General features: G+C 39.2%; 1 protein-coding gene across 1 annotated transcript in view; it reads left to right on the top strand.

The window, feature by feature from the left end:
• The first annotated feature begins 3,352 nt into the window (after nt 1-3,352).
• LOC107290658 (solute carrier family 22 member 4-like) overlaps nt 3,353-21,812 on the top strand; it is a 62,979-nt gene continuing 44,519 nt past the window's right edge. Inside the window, exon 1 of the mRNA XM_015819562.1 lies at nt 3,353-3,708. Within this exon, the coding sequence (XP_015675048.1) occupies nt 3,353-3,708 (356 nt within the window). The remainder of the gene's footprint in view (nt 3,709-21,812) is intronic.

The raw sequence follows: 21,812 nt of genomic DNA, 5'->3' as shown, positions 1-21,812 counted from the left end.
TGTATTAAACACATTAGAATACTATGAAACACACCCCAAGAAACAGATGGCATTGATGTTCCTGGACGCACAGAAGGCACTTGACAATGTGAACTGGCAATTCATGATAAGCCAATCACAGCATTATCATGGATGAGGGAATGGATCTTACTGAGGAATACAAGATTATTGACATTAGGGAGACATGACTTGCAGTTGGGATGGCATGCTTTCATATGGTATGGGAAAAATAGAATACATAGCTATTTCCAGAGACACCATATAAGGAATTCTTTATTAGTGGTTTGGGAAAAAATAAAGAGAAAGTATTATTTGAAGATTCCAAACTGGCTCTCAACTATGGAAGCGCTAATACATGCCAATATGCTTAATACGGGAAATATTATAAGATATAAAGACTTACTAACAGATATGGGGGAGTTGAAAACCAAACAATTAGAGGAACAAGGAATAAAGATGGATTGGTACATGAGAACGCAAATACAATCTAGATATGAAAAAGATGTTAAAATAGATGGTTTTAACTTGGGGACAACAGAGTTAGATGAAATACTCACAGGAACGGAAGAAAAATGGATAAAAAAAATGTAGTTACCTACTACATATGGAGTTAAAGGAGGAACAAGTGAAAAAGACAATGATAAAATGGACAAGGAATTTTGGATATACGATTGAATTAGATAGATGTCAGCAACTATGGGAAAGAAACTATAAACTGACAATGGCGACTACGTATAAAGAAAATATGTACAAACTGTTCTATAGATCAGGGCTTTTCAACCAGTGGTACGGGTACCACCTGTGGTACATTGGCACCTGGCAGGTGGTACACGACCATCCTAGAAAAGTGGTAGCGGGGGAGGGGAATGAGCTGAACTGGTGGCAGCACTGCACAAGCCTGAGTGAGAGATGGCTGGAGCTGCAGGGCTGAGCAGAAGCGCCAGGATCAGTGCCGCTTTCCAGCTTATTGGCGCTTCTTCGGGGCTGTCAAGGCTCAGTGGAAGCACCAGGATCAGTGCCAGGCTCCAGCTGGAGCTCGGCACTGATCCTGGTGCTTCTGCTGAGCCCAGAAGAAGCGCCGATCAGCTGGACTGTTGCAGCATCTCCAGGGTCTTGATTTACATTCAGATGCTTGGCAACTGATTCATATTTATGATGGTCACAGTGTCCCAGGGTCATGTGAAGTGACCAAAACCTGCTGCAACCACCCAGCAGACGGGGGGGGAGCCAAACACCCCCACCCCACCCGCGCTGCCAATCCTCAACAGAAATGCTCACAACAATGAAAACCTCGGACAGGAAGAGCGCCGCAGGGCAGGCAGGCAGGTGTCTTGCTCGGCTGTGGCTTGGGGGGCACTTTTTTCAGTGCCAATGTAACTTCAAATAGTCATTAAGCGAACTGTTGTAAGTCGAGAACTACCTGTACTTTATCACTTTTTTTTTTGGTCATCAAGTTTTTGACACCTTGCTAGGCGACTGGTGGTACTCGGATATTGCCATATCATAAAAGTGGTACAATGGGTGAAAAAGTTGAAAAGCCCTGCTATAGATGGCACATGTCTCCAGAAAGATTAGCTAAAATGTTTAAGGACAGATCTATGAAATGTTGGAAATGCCATCAAATACCGGGTTCTTTTTATCATATGTGGTGGACGTGTGTAGAAGCTAAAACTTATTGGAATATAATTAGAACATGGATAGAAAAGATGATACAACAATGTATAGAACTAAGACCAGAAATATTCCTGCTGGGTATTTTACCAGGGAACTATAATAAAGAGAAAACATATTTGATTATTCATATAATTATGGCAGCCAGGATTGTGTTTGCACAAAATTGGAAAGCACCGAAAGCCCCCCCAGAGGGAGAGGTGATCAGGAAAATACTGGAATGTGCAGAGATGAATAGATTAACAATGATAATTAAAGAAAAAAGTCAGAGTATTATGAAATTTGGGGAATTTTTTATGATTGGGTGAAAAGAGAATATGGTTAAAAAATAGTTAACACCAACTTAGATGGAAGAAAAAGGAGATAAGGAGGAAGATCCAGGCGACACAGTATTGAATAACTGGAGATCGTATAAATACTTATAGAAGTATATACCGAGAAGGTCAGATAAATAGAAGTATTAACATAATAGAAAACTAATCTTATTATATGTAATATAGATAGGGAAATTTAGAGAGAGGAGCTGCTCGGACATTACCCCTGAATTGTATCTGAAGAGGGATGAGAGGGAAGAAAGGAGAGGAGAGAGAGAAGAGAGTAAAGGAGGGGGAAAAGGAAGTAGGAAGGTTGGAGGAGAAGAGGAGAAATGGGAAGGGAGTGGTGAAGGAAAGAGAGGAGAGGAAGAAGAGGGAAATAGAGAAGAAAGGGAGAAATAAGGTAGAGAAGAAAGAGTAGGGATGTGGATACAATGAAAGTGAAATGGGCGAGCAACACCAAAATTTATGTGTATGTATTTATTTTATTTTATTAAGAGTATCTGATAGATAAGAATGTAAAAAGAATGTATGTCAACACGTGATAAATATCGCGGTATATTTGTTGATACGTATGGAGAAAAGTTGGGAAAAATAAGAAAGTTATATATAAAAAAATTTAAACTAGGGTTGTGGAATTAACTATTCTGGGCTTTGCATAAGATTGAATCATCAACTAAGCACCAGGATCACACAATACACAAGAAAAAAGGTGATTCAATGATCTTTGTCATAACTGGCTACTACTTGTAGGGCTGATTTCCAGCAACTACGGTAGGCCAGCCACATTTTAACCTCAGGTATTGGGTGAACCCTCCCAGACCAAAGGTTAGTTAACTAGCTCAACTGTGATGTAAGCCGAGACTATTGTCTGAGCTAACCACGAGTAACCATGCCACCTTGCCAAGCCAGCCAGTGACTTCAGCTTCTGTCCATTTCTCCCGCGCAGCCTTCGCCGGGAACACAAGTCCTTTTAGCGGAAGAACTAGCAAGAGGGGCTTTGCTCGGGGCTCACCACCGCATACAGCCAGCTTGTTTACGAGCGTTTTCGATGCCTTTTCCCGCCCAAAGCCCAGACATCGTCATAAGGACGCCTCCGGGCGGGCTCACAAGTGACTCGCCTTCCGGCAGGATGAAACCTCTCCGATCGGCTGAAGGTTATCTCGGGCGGGGCCGATCAGAAACCAGCTCGGGGGTGGCGCGGGGGGGGGGAGGGAGGCGAGAAAGGCGGAGTCGGACCGGCAGAGACCCCACCTCCGGAGGGATGCCAGAACCAGTCAGAAGGGCGCAGCGCGGGCTCTGTTCAGCAGCCGGTCTGGGGGGTGTAGCTTTTCCTCCGCCGGCCGTTCTTTGTGCCCGTAGCCGCTATGCGGGATTACGACGAGATCATCGCCTTCCTGGGCGAGTGGGGTCCCTACCAGCGCCTCATCTTCTTCTTACTCAGCGCCAGCATCATCCCCAATGGCTTCAACGGCATGTCCGCCGTTTTCTTAGCCGGCACCCCCGAGCACCGGTGCCGGGTGCCCGCCAGCGCCAACCTGAGCGCGGAATGGCTCAACGCCAGCATCCCCCTGGAGGATCGGGACGGGCGGCAGGTGCGGAGCCAGTGCAGCCGCTACAGCCTCGACGCTCTCATCAATTTCTCCGCCTGGAACCTGGTGCCCGGCCGCGATGTCAATCTCAGCCAAGTGGAGCAGGAGAAGTGCCTGGATCCGACCCTCATGTCGGCCCTCCAAATGGAAAGGTGCTAGCAGTGCCTCCATTCTTTCGCAGGCTAGGAAAAGCCCAGCCCCCCCTACCGCCCCTCTCCTTAGCCTCCAGCGCCGGGCGACACAACAAGGCCCCATCCCGAACGTTTCGCAGACTCTCCACCGGCCGTCCGACTGCTCGCACCTGGCCTTTTCGCCGCTCACAGATCCATATGCATGGCCATGTGAGAATAGGAAGCCGCCGAGGCAGAAAATGGAGTAGGTAAGGGTCGGGGCGTAAAGGCGAAGGAAGGAGGGGCCTTACTGGGGCCATGTTGTACGGGGCTTTCCCAGCAAGAAGATGCCCCTGTCTCCAAAGCACCGCTGGGCTTTTTTTTTTTTTTTGCAAGAGAGAACGCAGGTTTGCTGCAAGAGAGTGTTGGAGCACGTGGCACGCGGGCGATTGCGTAGCTTGCAGTGCGGTGTTTTCAATTCGGCGGCGCCGATTAATTATTGCCAACTTCTCCCAAGAGGAAAGGCTTCGGAGCTGAGCCTTGGCGAGATTCCTCACTTAAAGAAATGCCTTTCTCGTGATTTGGAGAAGTCCTTTTAGGAGAGAGGCATTTGTCACCCACGTTGTGCATTGCAAATATGATGTAACTAATGGGTTTTCTCCGTCGCTTCTCTTTCATGAATGGTGGATTGGGAAGTAGCGATGCTTGTAATGCCTGTTAAATATTTTTGAATATTAGCGATTTGGGACATTACGCTGTGATCTCTGTGATTGCATTATAAAGTCTGCATGAGTGTATAGGATTTAATAGGTCATAATGTTGTTCAGATTGACGTCATACAATAATACCCGCATTTCTATTGGGCATTTAAAATCTCAAAATTATTGTAATTAGCATTTTTCCATTCTAATTAGCATTTTTCCATTCTATCGGACATGTAGGAGCAGGACTACATGGTTCTTTTGTATATAATATATATATATATGAACAGATGCCACTTATTCATACACACACAGAAAAATAATCAATCATAGGTCCAGAGGCCATCAACTGTTCATAAATTTCCAGATGAACAGATAAGTCTTAACCAAGGGTATGCCACTCCTCTGTACTATGTCAAAAGGCCTTTTCTCAGTTGACCACTGTTATTTCTAATGGCAGGAACAGTTGGGTGTGCCTGGGAATCAGTAGTGTCAAAATAGCAGTGTGACTGGATAATTGCATCTCCACCTCTTTATAACATGCATTGATTTGTTGTGCTTGCTGTTTTAAAGTTGTTGGCCAACACACATCTCATGAACATTCGTGGGTAGGGCCGTGAGATGAACATGACATTGTTCTAGGTGCCATTTAAAGTAGAGTATATTATTTGGCATGGAAAGGTTGACAGCTATCATCCTTATGCTAACCAAATACATTTCAGTATTTGGAGTTTCTTTATATACATCTTATTTATCGATCATGGCTTAAATAGACAAAGAAGTTACACTGATGTAAGATGTAATATTCAGCAAGTTGGAACTTCTCACACTTAAGGCACAAAGCGGGGATATTGTGGGAAGTCAGAGCCCCAGAGAAGGAAATATTAAAAGGGCAGAAAAATATATTTCCTCAAAAGTATTTTAAAAAGCAGAAACCAACTTTGGCTCCAAATCTATCTCTCTGCCCCAAGCAAGACCTAGCCCCATACAAATGCAGATGTAAAACTATCAGAAAGTTGAAGCCAGAGCAATCAAGAAGACAAAGAGAAAATCTGCATGCCCCACCCAAACTCTAGGAGTCATTAGCCCCATCACCTGGGAAGCAGGATATGATAATAGGATTAAACCACAGATATCAAGGCCTAGAAAAACACTCAGAGATATCCTCAAGGTTCATGCCACAGGAACAGGAAACTATTCCAAACAGGGCTAGAGAGGGTATAAAAAACCTACTGCCCGTGTGCTCACTCTCTTTCTTCTCCTCTGCTCCTTCTTGCAAGGACCATCTTTCTGCTTCTTCAATAAACTGTAACCTTCTTCCCAAAGCAGTCGCCATGTTGCTTATTTATCTCCGGCTTGGATGAACCAGGATGAAGACTTACTTCTATCAGAACAGAGTGGGAACTGTGGCTGTTTGCAGAAGTTAAATAGTTAAATAGAAGTTAGAAGTTAAATAGTCTAGTTATTTCATGGGGGATAATCCGGGAATTCTAGATCTGAAAAATTAAAATACATGTCAGAAAGAGGCAGTGACAAATCTCTTCTTTCATTCTTATTTTTATGCAAGATAATGGCATAGGTATAATTGCCAAGGGTTGAGCTCAACTTGAGAGCTTTGTGGGATGTGTTGAAAAGTGTGGGGGAGGAAAAAAATCAAATGATTGTTTTATCACCAGTTCTCTCAGATCCTTAGGTGAAACTTTTTCTGCTGACTTAAGAACACATGCAGGCTGATAAGAGGGAAGGGTTCTCATTTAAATTTCACATGCAGAAAATGGATTTTCAGAAATTAAAATGCTAAGAAAGCTCTTAAAGGAAATGAATTAATTGTTTTGGAACAAAAATGATGGAAAATCATACCTTGGTCAGATTTTATGGAATTTGCTTGGCAGGCAGTATTCAGCATTACTACCAGCCCAGCTGCTGGTAGTAATGTACATGGTTTTTTGTTCCCATTGTTTCCCATGGCTGTCTGGAACAATCAATTAGTACTGAGTTTTGTTCTGATGGAACACAGCCAGCTCCAAATGTTTAACAGAATCTGTTGATTGGAGCTGTTTCTTTATCTTATAAAATAAATTATTAGTTTCAAATATATCCATACTATATATTTACTTACCTTCCCGCCACTATCTTGTTGGATTCATTATACGTTGCAGATCCCTGGGAGAGAAATCACACTGATGACTTCCCTAAGAACCAGAAAAATGATCTGAAAACTTTTTTAAAAATAGAAAAATAAGAGCATGGATGATTCTGGGAGGTAAACCATTTATTATCATCCTTATTCTCACTTTAAGTCCAAGGGCCATCGCTGACCTCCCAAGACACCTACGTGCAAACTTTTTTTTGCCACTACTAGAGCATCAGATCATATCACAAAGCAGCTTCGTCTTCATAGCACTTCATTCTACATTTTCTTCTATAGTGCATGTGCAGACATGTGAAGTAGTAACTGGTGGGCTTCCTTGCAGCACTACTGTTCCCAACATTTGTCCCTACTATTATGACATCTTTCTCCAGTGCATAAGTTGCATACCTGTTTACAGTGGTCTTGCTAAGTCTACCCAAAATGGGCTGAAATTCAGTGGTGTGATTTCAAGGTGTCGGGTCATAAATGGAATCTGGTGTGTCTGCATGCAGGCCCACATGTCCTTCCTACTCTTGAGTAAGCCAGGTAGTCCCAATTTGAGAATTAGTGTTTCATAGTTCTGTTCCTCAGCTCTTAGATCATACACTGATGAATATATCTTATCATCCCACAGAGCATTACATCTGGATGTTAATAAGAGGTGGCAAAGTACAGCCACAACACTATCATCTTCATAATTATGTTTTTTAAGCTTTTGCACAGTAGACATTTCTGGAGAGCATATAATGGGACTTTAAAGATTCCTGATTGGAATCATTGGAGATGCTGCTAAGTTTCTTCAGTGTCTTATTCCTACACAAGGGAAACAATGATGGATACAGATCTGCAGTAGATGTACTATGTCTTCAGAGGTGTACAAACTGACAAAGGTATCAGAAGCATTCATGTTACCTTGTTCTGTGTAGGAAAACAGGCACTTAGTTAAAGCCAAGGTACACAGGTCCAAGCGCTTGATCAGAATTAAGTATAAATCATCTAATAGATATATGCAACCCTTGATGATTTATCATCTTCTATTGTGATGTTTTAATGTGAAATTATGGGCTTAATTGATAAACTTAAGAGACTTTTTAAATCCATCTCTACACCATTTTAAAAAAAATAATGTTATAAACAGTTACTGTACTGGATAGGTCACCAACTGGGAATCTGGCTCATTTTCTAAGTTGTCATTCACTATCTGGAGCAAGTTAATCTCTCCTATGCTGTGTGCATGTCACAAAAAATCAACGAATCTTATTTTTTATTTGGACTGACCTAATTCGGATTATGACTGTAAATGTTTCAGTAATATGGAATATAAAGATATAGATACAAATAAAAGCATATAGATTTCTAGCCCACAATTGTCCCTATAATCATAGGAGAAGCTGGCAGGTTCAATTTCTTCTGACAGTAGAGATCCCAACTGTAATTGCACTATATGCAATTCCAAATAGTGATGATGATAATGGGAAAAAATGAACACAAATGAAAATTAATTTCTTTTTATTTTATTTATAAGATGTATATGTCTGCCATCCTCTGGACATCTCACTACAACAATAAAAACCCTGAACTATAAAAACCATAACATCGTTAAACACAACCAAAACCTAGTACCTCAGTCATCCTCTTGCAGTGTCCTAGCAACCAACACTAATGACACTCCCTCTACCCCAGCACTTGGTTAAAAATGATGGCCTTCTGGAAGGCTGTAAGAGTGGGGGGCCTGGTGGATGTTCCATGAATAAAGGGAGTCTCAGAAAAGTCCTGCTTCAGAGGTCCCATGAGATGGCAACATTTAGGAAGGAGACCTAGAGCTTGCCTACCCTATCCAATTCTGTTACTCTCAGGGAGATTATCTTGCAAATAAACCGATTCCATGCCAGGTAGAGCTTTAAAGCTGATAACTAGCACCTTGAATTACACTGAAATTAATAGCTAAATATATGTCAAGCTTTCGAGGTACATCAGGTCAACAGATTATATAATACAATCGAAACCTATCAGAATTCCTCTCTGCCTGATATATCAAAGATAATCAAGGCAGGGTAATCTTGAGTCTCTTTCTCACCACCTCCTCATTCTCTGGATTGAGCTGCTATTTACATAATTGTTCTTGCATTCCTTCTTCAAGGTTATGTCCACACTGTTCTAAAGCTTTACAACTTTTTTTAAAAAAAGAGGTGAGTGTAAACAATAACTCTGAAACATTTCTAGTATTTCTAGGATTCTCAAATAATTGCTTTTCAGTAAGATGGAGAAGAGATAAACAAGTTACCAGCCTTAGGTGTACCTGTCGTCCACGAGTCATAAAAGAGCCAAGGTTGCCTACCCCTGCCTTACACCATTCCCTCTAACAGTAAAGACAGCATTAGTCAGTTTTAGCACGTTGGGCCAGTATACCAGAAACACAACCAAAGTTTTCTCTCAAGAATGCAGGTAGTCCTTGACTTACAACTATTGGTTTAACAATGGTCCAGAATTGTGATGGCCATCCAAAACATGGCATTACTATCTCCGCGGTCATGATCTGCATGCTTGGCAACCTGTTCGCACTTGGGACTGGTTGCCAAATACTCTGGAATCATGTGATCACCATTTGCAATCTTTTCTACCAGCTTCCCCAGAAAGTCAATGGGGAAGTGTGAAGGTTGTAAGTTGCTGCTGCCTGCTGTTAGGATTTCCTCTTGTCTCTGGGGGCTGGCTGAAAGAACTGCCTGTGAAGGGAAAGTGAACTTTTTCGACAGGGTGAGAAATGGAGCGAGAGGGTGAGAAATGGAGCTGAAATCCTGAAGATGGCAAAGAGGATTTTCATTTCCTGAACGGAGCTTCCCAGAGTATCCCCCACCTCTGAGGCACCCCGTGCAACTTACCTGGGCATCCATTTGCTTAATTACTCTTCAAATCATTTAACGACCAAAACTGGTGCCAGGATTGTGGTTGTTGACTACCAGTCACTTGGGCATTTCCTTTAATGACTGTTTCAACAACCAAGATTCCAGTCCCAATTGTGTTGTAAATTGAGGATTCCTGGGCTTAACTCTTCTGTGCAAGCTACGTTCACTAAAATATATTACCTTGCTAGCCAGTGGATTTATGCCCAGTTAATTTGGGGTTTTTTTGGGAGGAGAGTATCAAGAATAACTTTGGAGAAGAAGGGAATGGAAAGAAAAAAAGGAAAGGAAAGGAAAGAATACATTAGGGTATATATCAAGCAAGACATAGATAATATTTTTAAATTTTTAAATAATCATTTTTATATGTTAACTACTTTATAGAGTCACTTTTCATGAGAGGGGCAGCCATATAAATTTGATGAATAAATAAATAATTTCTCAGCTCAGAAATGCTTGTAGTTGGTGTACTATCTACAGTATAATTGAAACAGTTCTGGTTAAGGAATCTGCAGTTCCATCCCCAACAGGCTTCAGCTTAATCCCTGACTCTAGTTTTATCTTTTCCAACAGGCACTCCATCTTGCTGGGTTTATTTCCAAGATGACGAGTTTAGATAACATTCAGGAGTACTGATTCTCTGGAGTTAGGCAGTAAGGAGCAATAATGTGTGTCAGCAACATACTATTAGATCCCACTTTAAAACTTTGGATGAACTTCTCCAGTAGTTTTAGACAGATATTAAATAACATAGGAGACAAAGTTGAATGATCAATGATTTAGGTGAGAAATTGTAGTTCCCTAATAGTACCATCCAAACACATCCTGATAGAGAGGACCAGAATCGCTGAAATTAGAAACCATTTCTTTGGAAATCAGTCCTATTTTTAGACAAATATGCATCTAATAACATCAAAATGGCTTTGGTCATCTTTAGCTAAGTGTTTGAAATTTGGTTAGCTATTTGGTCAAAATATAAGGATGCAATTTTATGCTTCTTAGTTCTCTGCTCATATGCACTTGACGGTCCCTTGAAGACTATCTGGAAATTATAACTGGTACAGAATGCAAGAGCATGTGCAGTTTTGTGTACCCCTCAGTTTGCCCATAGATATGATCAAGCGCTGCCTTTTGCTATTGCAAATTATAATGGAATCTAAATTTCTGTGCTATGAAAGGACTCTAGTATTAAGAAGGAATTATATACATAAAATCAGTACCTATGTATAGAACATACAATATCCATCTGGTGACTACCTTAGGTTGTGACATAAAAGGTAAATATTTAGTTAACTTTTTATATTTATATTAAATACACATTTATTTTCAGCTGCATTGTTTCAGTATTTAACAATATTTGATGTAGAGTCATGAAAACAGGATCAACATTATGGCATTGGTTAAGTTCACAGTAATTTTAAACGAGTATTTTTAAAGTCATGTTTTTGGGACAAATTATAATGATCTGATGCATTCTACACTGATGCAAATACCTAAATTTTTGCTTCCATTTGCAAAATCTATTGAAAGAAATATTTGAAATACACGAAACTCTGTTTTCTAATTGATTTGAATTAATAGCAGACTCTGGGTTTTAGACTACACCCTGCGTACTAGTATGTGCAGTGCTTAAGATTCTGCTTAAAACAGTTGGTTTGGAAGCACCTTTTGGGGATTTATTAAAGCATTCATGTCTTTTTTCAGAAGCAGAAATCCAACTGTGTACTGGAATCCTGTACTTGGAGAATGGTTGCAAATAATTTCATAGGTTCAAATACCAAAAGCACGAAAGCAAGTGACTTTCCAGGTTCATAAATACAGTCCTACTTCGTCTTGAAACTAATCATTATCTTTATTGCTGCAACAACAACACATTCTTTTTAATTTTAAATGAATAGATTCATAATTCTTAATTGTCACTGCCCTTACTGAAATCAACTATGTCACTAACAGTGTATGCAAAGCATGATGTGCTTTCTTCACTGGAAATAAAGTAAAATAGTTATGCATGAACATGGATGCGAAAACAGTGAGGAACAGTTTTGTGAACCTTGCAGCACACACAGATGTTTTAATGATTTACACAGATGCCTCATTCATACTCCTTCACATTGTGAAGCTCTTCATTTGAATACTTTGCAGAATGCTATTTATAATTAGTGTACAAAGCAAGAATTGTTTGCACAAGATCAAAAAACAACTTGCAAGAACTGAGTACAGCAGTTTCGTATTATACAATAGTCTTTTAAGCAACCCAGAAATTATTTGGTTGACTCGGGATTTGAGGAGTTGTATTGAGGAGTTGCGAAAGCTGTCTTTACCTTACTGCATTCAACAGTCCAAGTGTGTTTGCACTGTTGAAAGAATAAGAATACTAAGCCAGCACAGCTTGCTTGACTAGGTACTCTTTGTCGAGTGGTTGTTGAAATGGTTTTCAGGACATGCAAAATTGGATAATGTTAGGACATGTCAGTCAAAAGAAGAAAACTTTTCACAGAGATTCAAGCCAAGAATATGGTATATAGAGGTTTCTATAATACTGATAAAAGCCTCTCAGTAATGATGAGGAAGTTGGAGTGCATTTCTTTCCAATAAGAATAGTGTGTGTGTGTGTGTGTGTGTGTGTGTGTGTGTGTGTGTGTAAAATAACCTTAGCGAATACAACTTTCCTTGATATCAATTCTGTTGAAAGGGCAAAACAGAGTACTCTTTAATAGGAGTCGTTTTTTCAAAATGAGTATAAAATCTAACAATATGACCGCGAGTTAAGCAGATCATGGCCATAAATTCAAGGACTGGTCATAATTACCATTCATTCAGCATCATGATAAGTTCGAACAATCATTGAATATGTGGTCAGTAAACAAGGACCACCTGTACAATTGATGCATGCTGTGTTGACACCTTTAAATTATGAGAAAAATTTGGAATGCTGATTTTTCTATATCAGAAAAATATCAGTCCCGGTCAGTGGCAATATTTGCACAATTGTAAATCAGATATAGTAATATGCTATTACCCACCCAAGTAAAATGCTTAGAGTAACCTTTGATACAGTGAAAGAAATCAGGGAGGTATGCAAAAGAGGTTCCATTAGGATCAAGAAATCAAAATTGTGGAATATAGATGCTTCATACTTTAGAACATTTGATCTTGGAGCTGACCAGAAAGAAGACAACCCTAGATTTACAAACATTCTTGGATTATGACTGCAATTGGAAGTGGAATTTTGGTTTCAAAGCAAAATGGTTGTGAAATGCAACATTACATGACCATATTATCTAGTAACAGCAGTCATGGTTGCCATTATGATCCCAGGACAGCACAGGTCACTAAGAAAGGGTTTCACATGACCGTGACTTAGGAAGAGACAAGAATCCCAGGCAAGCAGGCCGCTGAGTGCATGGAGGGTGAGTGGATGCCACTGATAGGCAAAAAAGCAGTGGGAGCAGGAATTTGCAACCATTCATGTTGCTATTTAACATTGAACAGTCACTAAATGACTGGTCATGTGAATGTATTTGGGAAAGAGCTTGGGAGACTGGGCCAAGAGACAGAATAGCCTTCAACTGGATAGTACATGGGACAAGAGGCTTAGAAGCTACTCTTTCTAGTAACTGGGCTGTAAAGGAAATGGGCTGGGTATATGAGGAGATTGTACTTTCGGAAGCAAGATTCTGTCAATATAGTATTATAATAATGTGGAATTAACTCATCTGGTTGTTACTCTTATTTGGTTTATCCCATGAGACTGACGGGTCATAACCCAAGGATTACCTCTAATCCTGAGTGGTAACTGTGACCTAGTGTAAGACCTAAGTGTTGTGGAACCAATAGGAATCAGTGACCATGCTATTATTAAATTTAGCATACATGTGGGTGGAAATGGAACCTATTATTGTATAGACATATTTTATTACAAAAGAGAAATTTCCAAAATATGAAGGGGATTGATAAAAAATACTGAAAGGTTAAATCAAGAAAGACATTTTTCCCCATAATGCATGCACAATTCTATGCAAAAGGAGGACAAAAAGAAAATATTAATTATCAGCAATAACATATTACATACGTAATATATAACAAGCAGAATCACAGTGCAAGCATAAAATGACAGAGCTTATGCTGGACGCCCCAATACACATTTTATCATTTTGATGTCATTATAGTTAAGAATGTCATTATAGTTAGGAATCGTCATGCTGGCCACGTGATCGTGGAAACGTCTTCGGACAGCACTGCCTCAACAGCCTCAAAACAGATGAGCACCACCCCCTATAGTCAACAATGACTATCGGAGCAAAATCCAAGGAGAGACTCCTCCTTTTTTTTTATAATTAGGGATAGATGCCTATGTTTAGAATGTAAGAACATAATCTAAAGACCAGGCGATTTTTTTTAGTTAAGAAAGATGTAAAATTTAACAAACTTTTCTTTGGTAAACAGAACTTGCTATAATAAGAGAGCAAAAAGTAGCACTAAGGATTTTAAGGTGAGCATAAGGAATTATAAAAATGAGCAGATGGTAAGCACCATTTCAGGAAGCAAGTATAATTTATTTAAATATGTCTTTTATCTTCTTCAGGAGAAATGTTTAGAATGGTGTGGGAGTCTTGCGCAGAAAAATAGGTGTGGAAACAGGGGGATGTTCTACCTCAAAGCATAAAATTAAGGGTCATCCAATGAAGTTGGTTAGTCTCTTCCAATACAATGCTCAATTCACTTATTAAAATATGATGATAGCCACAAACCGGATGTCATTAAAGGGAGACTGGATATATTCATAAAGGACAGATCTGACAAGACTGTTGGTCTTAAAGAATCCGTGTTATATTGGGCTTGGGGCAGCATTCCTCTAATTGCCTATTGCAGGAAAATATTAGGAAGAGAGAGGGCTTGGGAGCATCCAAAAGGCATCAGATTAGCCATTCTGGAAATAGAAAGGATAGATTGAGATAGGCTCTGGTCTGATATTGGGATGGTCTGTGGGAATTAACTGGAGGAGGAATCCAGTCGGGGAGAATATTTCTGTCTTGCATCCCCCACTTCTGAGCTGGTCTGCCTTTTCCCTCGCCCCCTGAAATCCCCCTCCACCTGGTTCCCAGCAGCTGCTCCATGCCATTAATAAATGAATCTAGAAGGATATTTTACTGAAGCAATCTGCACATGTTAAAAATAGTATTGCAAAATACTGTCAAGTTTATATCTACTTATATTTCCCTCTCATGCTTCTCACTTTATATAGAATCCACTGGTTAATATCCCTCTAAGATAGTGTTTTCAGACAATTATACACAAACACAGTTTAGATTGGACATGTCCTCCCCTTCCTGCCCCTCAAAAAAACAACATTTATAGTAGGTGGGAGGGAGCTGCCAGTCTTTGGAGTTCAATCTAAGCGTCCTTGCTTTTTATTTTTGAGATGTTGGGATGGCTGCACTCAGATAAGTCATAAAGTTTGAGACTTTATGCAACTTTGGCTATGGCACAATAAGCACAGCCCTTAAGAAATAAAAGAAATGGCTTTGCTTAAATAATTGCATAATTAATTATGATTCACTCATTCATTCACTCATAGATTGATCCAGATTTCTCAGCAGATGGATTTCCTGGGTCAGAGGTTTTCTAATGCGCCTTGAGATTCCATTCTCCTTTTTCTTTTACCATGAAATTGGACAAAATAAAGGTGCATTTAGCAGACACTAGAAGGTATGGAATTCTGGAATAACTTTGCAGCTGGCCCAAAACTATATAATGAAACAAGGAAGCTTCAGTCTGCACTTCTAAGTTATCTTATTTCAAATACTCTCTCTGGAGCACATTTCAGGTGCCCTTCCTTCTGCAATATGTTCTGTTTGCACAGCTGACCTTGTGCCTTTGATGAAATTAAAACTGAAGCATGACATTCTGAAGTGTCGATTTTATAAGGAATAGCACCCCCCAATTCAAGTCTTAATAGATAGATTGCCTAGTCATTTAGACCAGGTGTGTCTAGCTAGTAAACTGGACAGGATTGTAATCTTTTAACATTATTATATGCATTTATATACATTAACTGTATTATATATGTTATATGCATCCCAAGACAATTCCTCTTCACTCAGTGAGGCCCAGGTGAGTCAAAAGGTTGAACATGCCTGGTTTAGACCAATGGTATTTAATTTTTCCCCCCTAAAAGATAAGCACTCTGCAATGACCCACACAATAGCTAAACTCTGTGCCCAAGCCATAACATTTCACTGTGTTAGACCCAACAACAGCATAGGTAAATTATATAAATAATGAGATTTTATGATATTCTCAAATTGTATTTGGTTGTTTTAATTTCTATAACTGTAATAAATTATTTTTTTTTCATTCCTCCTTTTATAACCTGTGTAGATTCATGAGCTTTGAGGTCTCTTTGGTGCTTGTCATCCCAAAAGTGGGAAATTAGTTTGCTTCTCCCATTGGAAAGCATGATCAAAATATCTCCCTACCTCAAGATCAAGTGGCAAGATAAACCCACTGTAGGATGACCTATCTTCACTGTAGCAACATCCACAATCAATCTCATATCATTTCCGTATCAATTTTTCGAACAGAAAAAGGGTTATTTGCCATTCCATCAATAGTTAAAAGTTTCAGAGGTTTTAAAAATAGATCATTCTAATATTTAGGGATATACAGTAGCACTAATCTTGGGATAATGACCTTAATGGTATTAGAGTACCAACTAATTTTCAAGAAGTATGTTTTGCAAAAATTTTATAAATACAGAAATTTCCAGTAGGAAAAAAAGAACTCGGTCAAATGTATTTCAGTTATTTTCCAGCTTCTCTTTTTAATATTCAACTAGAGTAGACTACCTTAATTATAGGTTGTAGTTATATAGTAGCAGCATTGAGATAAAGATGCAGAGAATATTGCAGTTTTCAACAAAGGCTTGTGTTTTCTGCAAGGTAATATTTCAAATGAGTTTTGAAACTTAAAGGATAATTAGCTTTCTAACATGTCATGCAAGCCATTTTTTAAAAACTTAGAAATCGCACAGGGCTAATGTAAGACTTAAATTCTTTTAAAGTACAAGGTAGTCCTCACCTTATGACCACAGTTGGGAATTTTTGTCACTATGTGATGCAATCATAGAATGAGACATCACAGGATTGCTTAACAATCGCTATCCCAGCAATCCCTGCTGCTGTTGTTAACTAAGTTGTTAGCCAAGGACTTGCCCCAATCTAAGCCATTCCAGACTTGGGCCCCTCCCAGCCCTCAGCTTCAGTAAGCTAAGGCAGGGAGTCCCCAACCCCCGGTCCATGGACCAGTACCTGTCTATGGCATGCCAGCAACCAGTCCGCACAAACAAAGCCCCATCCGCGGGATGCAGGCAGCACACAAAAGCACGCATCCTCCAGTCCACAGGAAAATCTCTCTCCATGGAACCGATCCCTAGTGCCCAAAAGGTTGGGGACCTCTGAGCTAAGAGACTGCTTCCAATTCCCCCCCCCCCCCGCCGCCTATCTCACCTCTATCTCTGCTCTTTTGGCCATCGTTTCCCCTGCCTTGAAGGACAGCCACACAGTTTGCTATTCCCTGGGAAGCCATGACTACTCCAGTCTACCATTCTGTACTCCAAGATCCCTACCACCCTGCACTCCACCACCCCAACTCACCTTTGCCATCTACTTGCTCCCAGTGCTCCTAGGTAGGCCCGGCCTGGCTACTGGGCTGGGGCTGTTTTTGCACTTCAAAAAAAGAGGAAAGAAAAGACAAAAGCAGCCTCTGAGACACAGGGCACCAAAACACCACTTCGGTGGCCTAATTTCCGGCATGGGTCATCAGTCCCTTCATTCAGCACCATGGTAACTTTAAACAGTTGCTGGACGAATGGTCATAAGCCAAGGACTTTCTGTCCTAGCTTTTTGGCTCCCAGAACATTGAGTATATATTGTATGGTATGTAATGTAAAAATGTAATTAACTCTAGATTTCATCTGTACCCAGTTCTTTTAATTCCAATTCCCATTCATTTTCGATATGTAGGTCAAACATGCTGTATTTTGAAACTAGCATTCCTGCAAAGTTACATGTCCCATCCTGATAAGCGATTTGCAGGTCAAGCTTGTAAAAATGTTTTCTTGAGTTCAGTGAACTTTAGCAGGTTTGTGTAGGATTGTTTTGGATCGGCAATAATTGAGGGGTTGGAGGCTGTAACTCAACTTCCCACATTTCAGGAAACCATCTGGCAGCCAAGAAAGAGCAGGGCCATCCCTGGAGGATCTTAAGGGTGAGATAAGAGTAAGAGGCCCAGGCAGGGTAAATCATTACTACCTTTAAAACACTTAAAAACAACCTGAAAACAGACACTCAGTGGCCACGCTCACCCTTAATTTTACAAAATAAAAGAAATAAAAAATGCACTCCATTCGTAAAGTAGAGAGAGTACAATCTCTGAAGCTGAATTCAATTCCTGATGATTTGATTTGACATAACTATGTTTTCATGGCAGCAATACAGAAGTTGTTTGCCACTAGCTTCTCCAGGCTGTTATTCCAACTTTCCAGTCTAGCCTACAGTTTGGGATGCGCTGGTGGTCTCCTATTCAAGTCAAAATAAAATTCAACTTGGGTTTGTTTTGTTTTTTTGAGATAGACCCTGCTATAGACAACATAATTTAAAAGCATTCAAAAAGTCATATTCAGTTGTGAAATGTTGAAAGCAGAATATGCAATGCACAGAGGGCTCTAATTCTGGGCTGGCCTAGATTTTGGATCAAGCTCTTACCCTATGGTGGTATCATATTCCTCACTTCTCTCTGCATTTTTAAAATCTTGCCTACTGCCTTTTCTGGTTCATTGCCGAAGTTAACTGGTCGGTCAAGGGTGAAGCAAGGCTTTTCCTCAGCTTTGGATGAGATGAGAATAGAATGGAGGTTGTCATTTAGCTTCAGCTTTAAATTTTAAAAGACTGGCTTTGTCACATTTGCCAGTAATTGGCTGAATAGTCATCATGGTTGTTGAGATTGTCAAATATATCTTTTTTATTCTGTCAGTTTCATTTGACAATTCAAACTTATAATTAGAACTATTCTTCCCAAACATAGCTGAATATTGGCCTAAAACCTTCATACATATAATAAAAAGCATTGAGTTTACTTCCCTCAGAGATCTCTATCACTATTTAAATGTTTATTTTTATTTTATTATATTTTATAATTATTTTATTTTATTTACATTATTATATAAATAGTGATTAAATTATATTAGTAATTATATATGCAGAATTTGAAACTTTAAAAAACACTTTATTTTATTTTATTTTTTGGTCTAGGAAAAAATATGCATTTCTTTTTATTTTTTCATTTGGCAAGCTTTGAATATATCCAAGTTGTTAAACTTGATCCAGATGGAAATATTAGTACAAATCTCAGGAGACCTCTTTTCTTCTATTAGAATTTAGATTTTCATTTACTGGAAGATTGTTTTGGAAATTCATCTGGAGAGACTGTTATTGTGAGATAAATCCCTGGTTTTGCTTCTTTGTTTTGTCAATAAATGCTTGTAAAAGTTGAAGGCTAGCTGCTTCTTGGAATATATCCTTCTGTACCCCAAACTAACTAAATTCTTACCAGATAGAGAGCTTCTCAGAAACTGAAGAATTTCTTAGAACATGTGTTGTGAATTCTTAATAAATAGTTTAAGGTTGTCAGAGCTTAAATTTTTCCTATATAGATAGATTGCCTATGCAAATATTGATAAATAAATAGAAACATCTCCCCTCTCTTGTGCTTGAATATGTGTATGTAGAGAGAGAGAGAGAATGAGAATACCTTCATGGTACATAATGCAATGTTTATTATGTAAATATGTTTGATAATATTTTTTTCTTCTGCCCTGACAACTAACTGCCATTAAGAGTTTCATGTTGCTTGCATCATAACTGCTGCTTTCTTTAGGCACCATATGTTAGCATTCTGTGGTCCCCTTGGGCAATCAAATCTATATAAATAAAAATGTAAATGTTTGTTTGTTCAAAATCTTAAATCTCCAAAAGTTCTTCACCGATTGCTTTGAAATTTTGACACAACGTTGCATTCGAATACGCGCGTGTTTTTATATACCTATATTATATAGATGTCACACCTGTGACAGGTAAAAACATGCTTTTTTGAAAAACAGCACCATCTGTTGGACGTAAAAACTGAGTCACAGCAACGCGTGGCCGGGTACAGCTAGTCTATATAAATAAAAATGTACATGTTCGTTTGTTCAAAATCTTAAATCTCTGAAAGTTCTTCACTGATTGCTTTGAAATTTTGACACAACGTTGCATTCGAATACTTGCGTGTTTTTATATACCTATATTATATAGATGTCACACCTGTGATAGGTAAAAACATGCTTTTTTGACAAGCATTGTGAAATTAAACATATTACAAACGTGCGCTTTCTCTTTTCTTTCTTTTCCATTTAACCAGACTGAGCCACAGCAACGCGTGGCCGGGTACAGCTAGTGATAAAATAAAAAAGGGTTTTGACAATTCACTGGCTAATTGGAATTTTCAGAGTTACACTTTTGCCTTTTTTTTGTGCATGTAGGAATTTCATCCAAATATATGAATGTAGAAACTTATTTAGTATTAACAGCATTATGCAACTAACTGGCTTGTGAGATTCTTGGGCAAAGAAGTGGGCTAATTAGTAACATTTGTTTGAGAAGCAAAATGCTGGGTTAAATAGACTGAGTCAAAAGTAGAAATACTGTGCTAAGTAGATTGAAGTAGAAATACTGTTAGAAATAGATTGCACTATATTGAAAATGGTGTTAGTGGAGAAACTTCTGCTTATTCAAAAGAGTGATAACATATTCTGGTTATCTCCCATACAATGTAAGTACCCACAGCACAGTTCTTGCAGTCTTCTATCTCATGCCAGTGCCATCTTCATGGCTAATAATCTCACAAGCAGCTGAGAGAAACTGTTTTTCCCAATCCTCACAGTACATGCATAAGGGCATATAAGACACCCCAGCAGCATGTCAAGATATTCTGGGGAATTAGAAGTTGTTAAAATACCTCTTGTTCACCTCCAATTCCTTACTGCTCATTCAGGCTAGATGAATTCCATAGCTTGAATAACTTGAATGAATGATGAAAGAGGGATTATGGGACACTCATGCTACTCTCCTGTTCCTGAAAACTTGGCTACCCAAAATACAGAAACCAAGCAATGTTCAACTTCTCATGTTTCTACCCTGGCTTTCTTATATGTAGGATATTAGCTTATGTGGATTCCATCAAATTTGATTTTTTTAGGATAGTATTCCATCGTTAAGTTCATATCATCCAAGCTGTAAATAACTCCATCCATTTCATAATGTGAGGTGTACTATGTGAAAGCTTAGGTTAGTCTTTAGAGTGCCACGAGCATTGTTTCCTTTTGCTCTGACTGAGCTACTGGTCTCAGAAGATTCTGTAATTGTATAAATCAAGATCTGACCAATTCCAGCCCTGCTCCCACATTAATAAAGGTACAGTATCTTTATTTCAGTTTTCTAAAGACTTTGCCCTATGATAATGACAGAAAGCCTCTGGTTAATTAATGACTAACAGACAAAAACTCCAATACTTCACAGGGGCAGTTTACAAGGGCTCAGTAAAAAATTTAAACTTCCGCAGTTTGTATGAGATAAGCATTTGAAGATTTGCAACGAGATGGACTGGATGCACATGTTAAGAATTCAATTATAAATTGGTAATTTAGAGAAACTGGATGGGCTAAATTAAATCATCACTTCCAAGACTAGCTGGCTGATTCTGGATAGAGCAGGAGTTGACAAGGTAATTTTACTAAACCTTTCAGCCTAGCTCAGAGATGATAAATCTGAGGTCCAAGGACTCCAGATCTTCCCAATTCCTATTGTTTACATTCCTTTGAGTCTAACTGCAGAAAATCACTGACAGAATTCCCAGCTATTTTTAGCAGAAAACACACCAAAAACTATAGTACAAGTTCTAAAATAGTGTCACCATACTTAAAATGTAAAAACACCCTCTTAAATTCCTCCCAAAATAAAAAAACCTCAAAGCCATGACTGCCTATGTGTAGATTTGGCTTCCCAACCTGCCTAATTGCCTTTTTGGCTGCAATCCTCATTCTTTTTAAAATATGTTAACTGCTAGTCTAGCTACCAAAAATTGTTTGCCTCTGACTTTACAGATCTTCACTATATGGAATTATCCTGTCTATTAGGATACAGGCTTAGGATACAGGAGGATCTGGACAGACTTGAACACTGGGCGCTCTAACAAAATGAAATTCAATGGTGAAAAAAGTAAGGTTCTACATTTAGGCAAGAAAAACCAAATGTACAGGTATAGTACAGGGGGTACCTTGCTCAATAGTAGTAACTG

Source organism: Protobothrops mucrosquamatus, unplaced genomic scaffold, assembly GCF_001527695.2.
Source record: "Protobothrops mucrosquamatus isolate PMUCROS unplaced genomic scaffold, P.Mucros_1.0 scaffold948, whole genome shotgun sequence".
NCBI lineage: Eukaryota > Metazoa > Chordata > Lepidosauria > Squamata > Viperidae > Protobothrops > Protobothrops mucrosquamatus.
The sequence above is the reverse complement of the archived record's forward strand: the minus strand, read 5'-3'. Positions and strand labels throughout refer to the sequence as shown.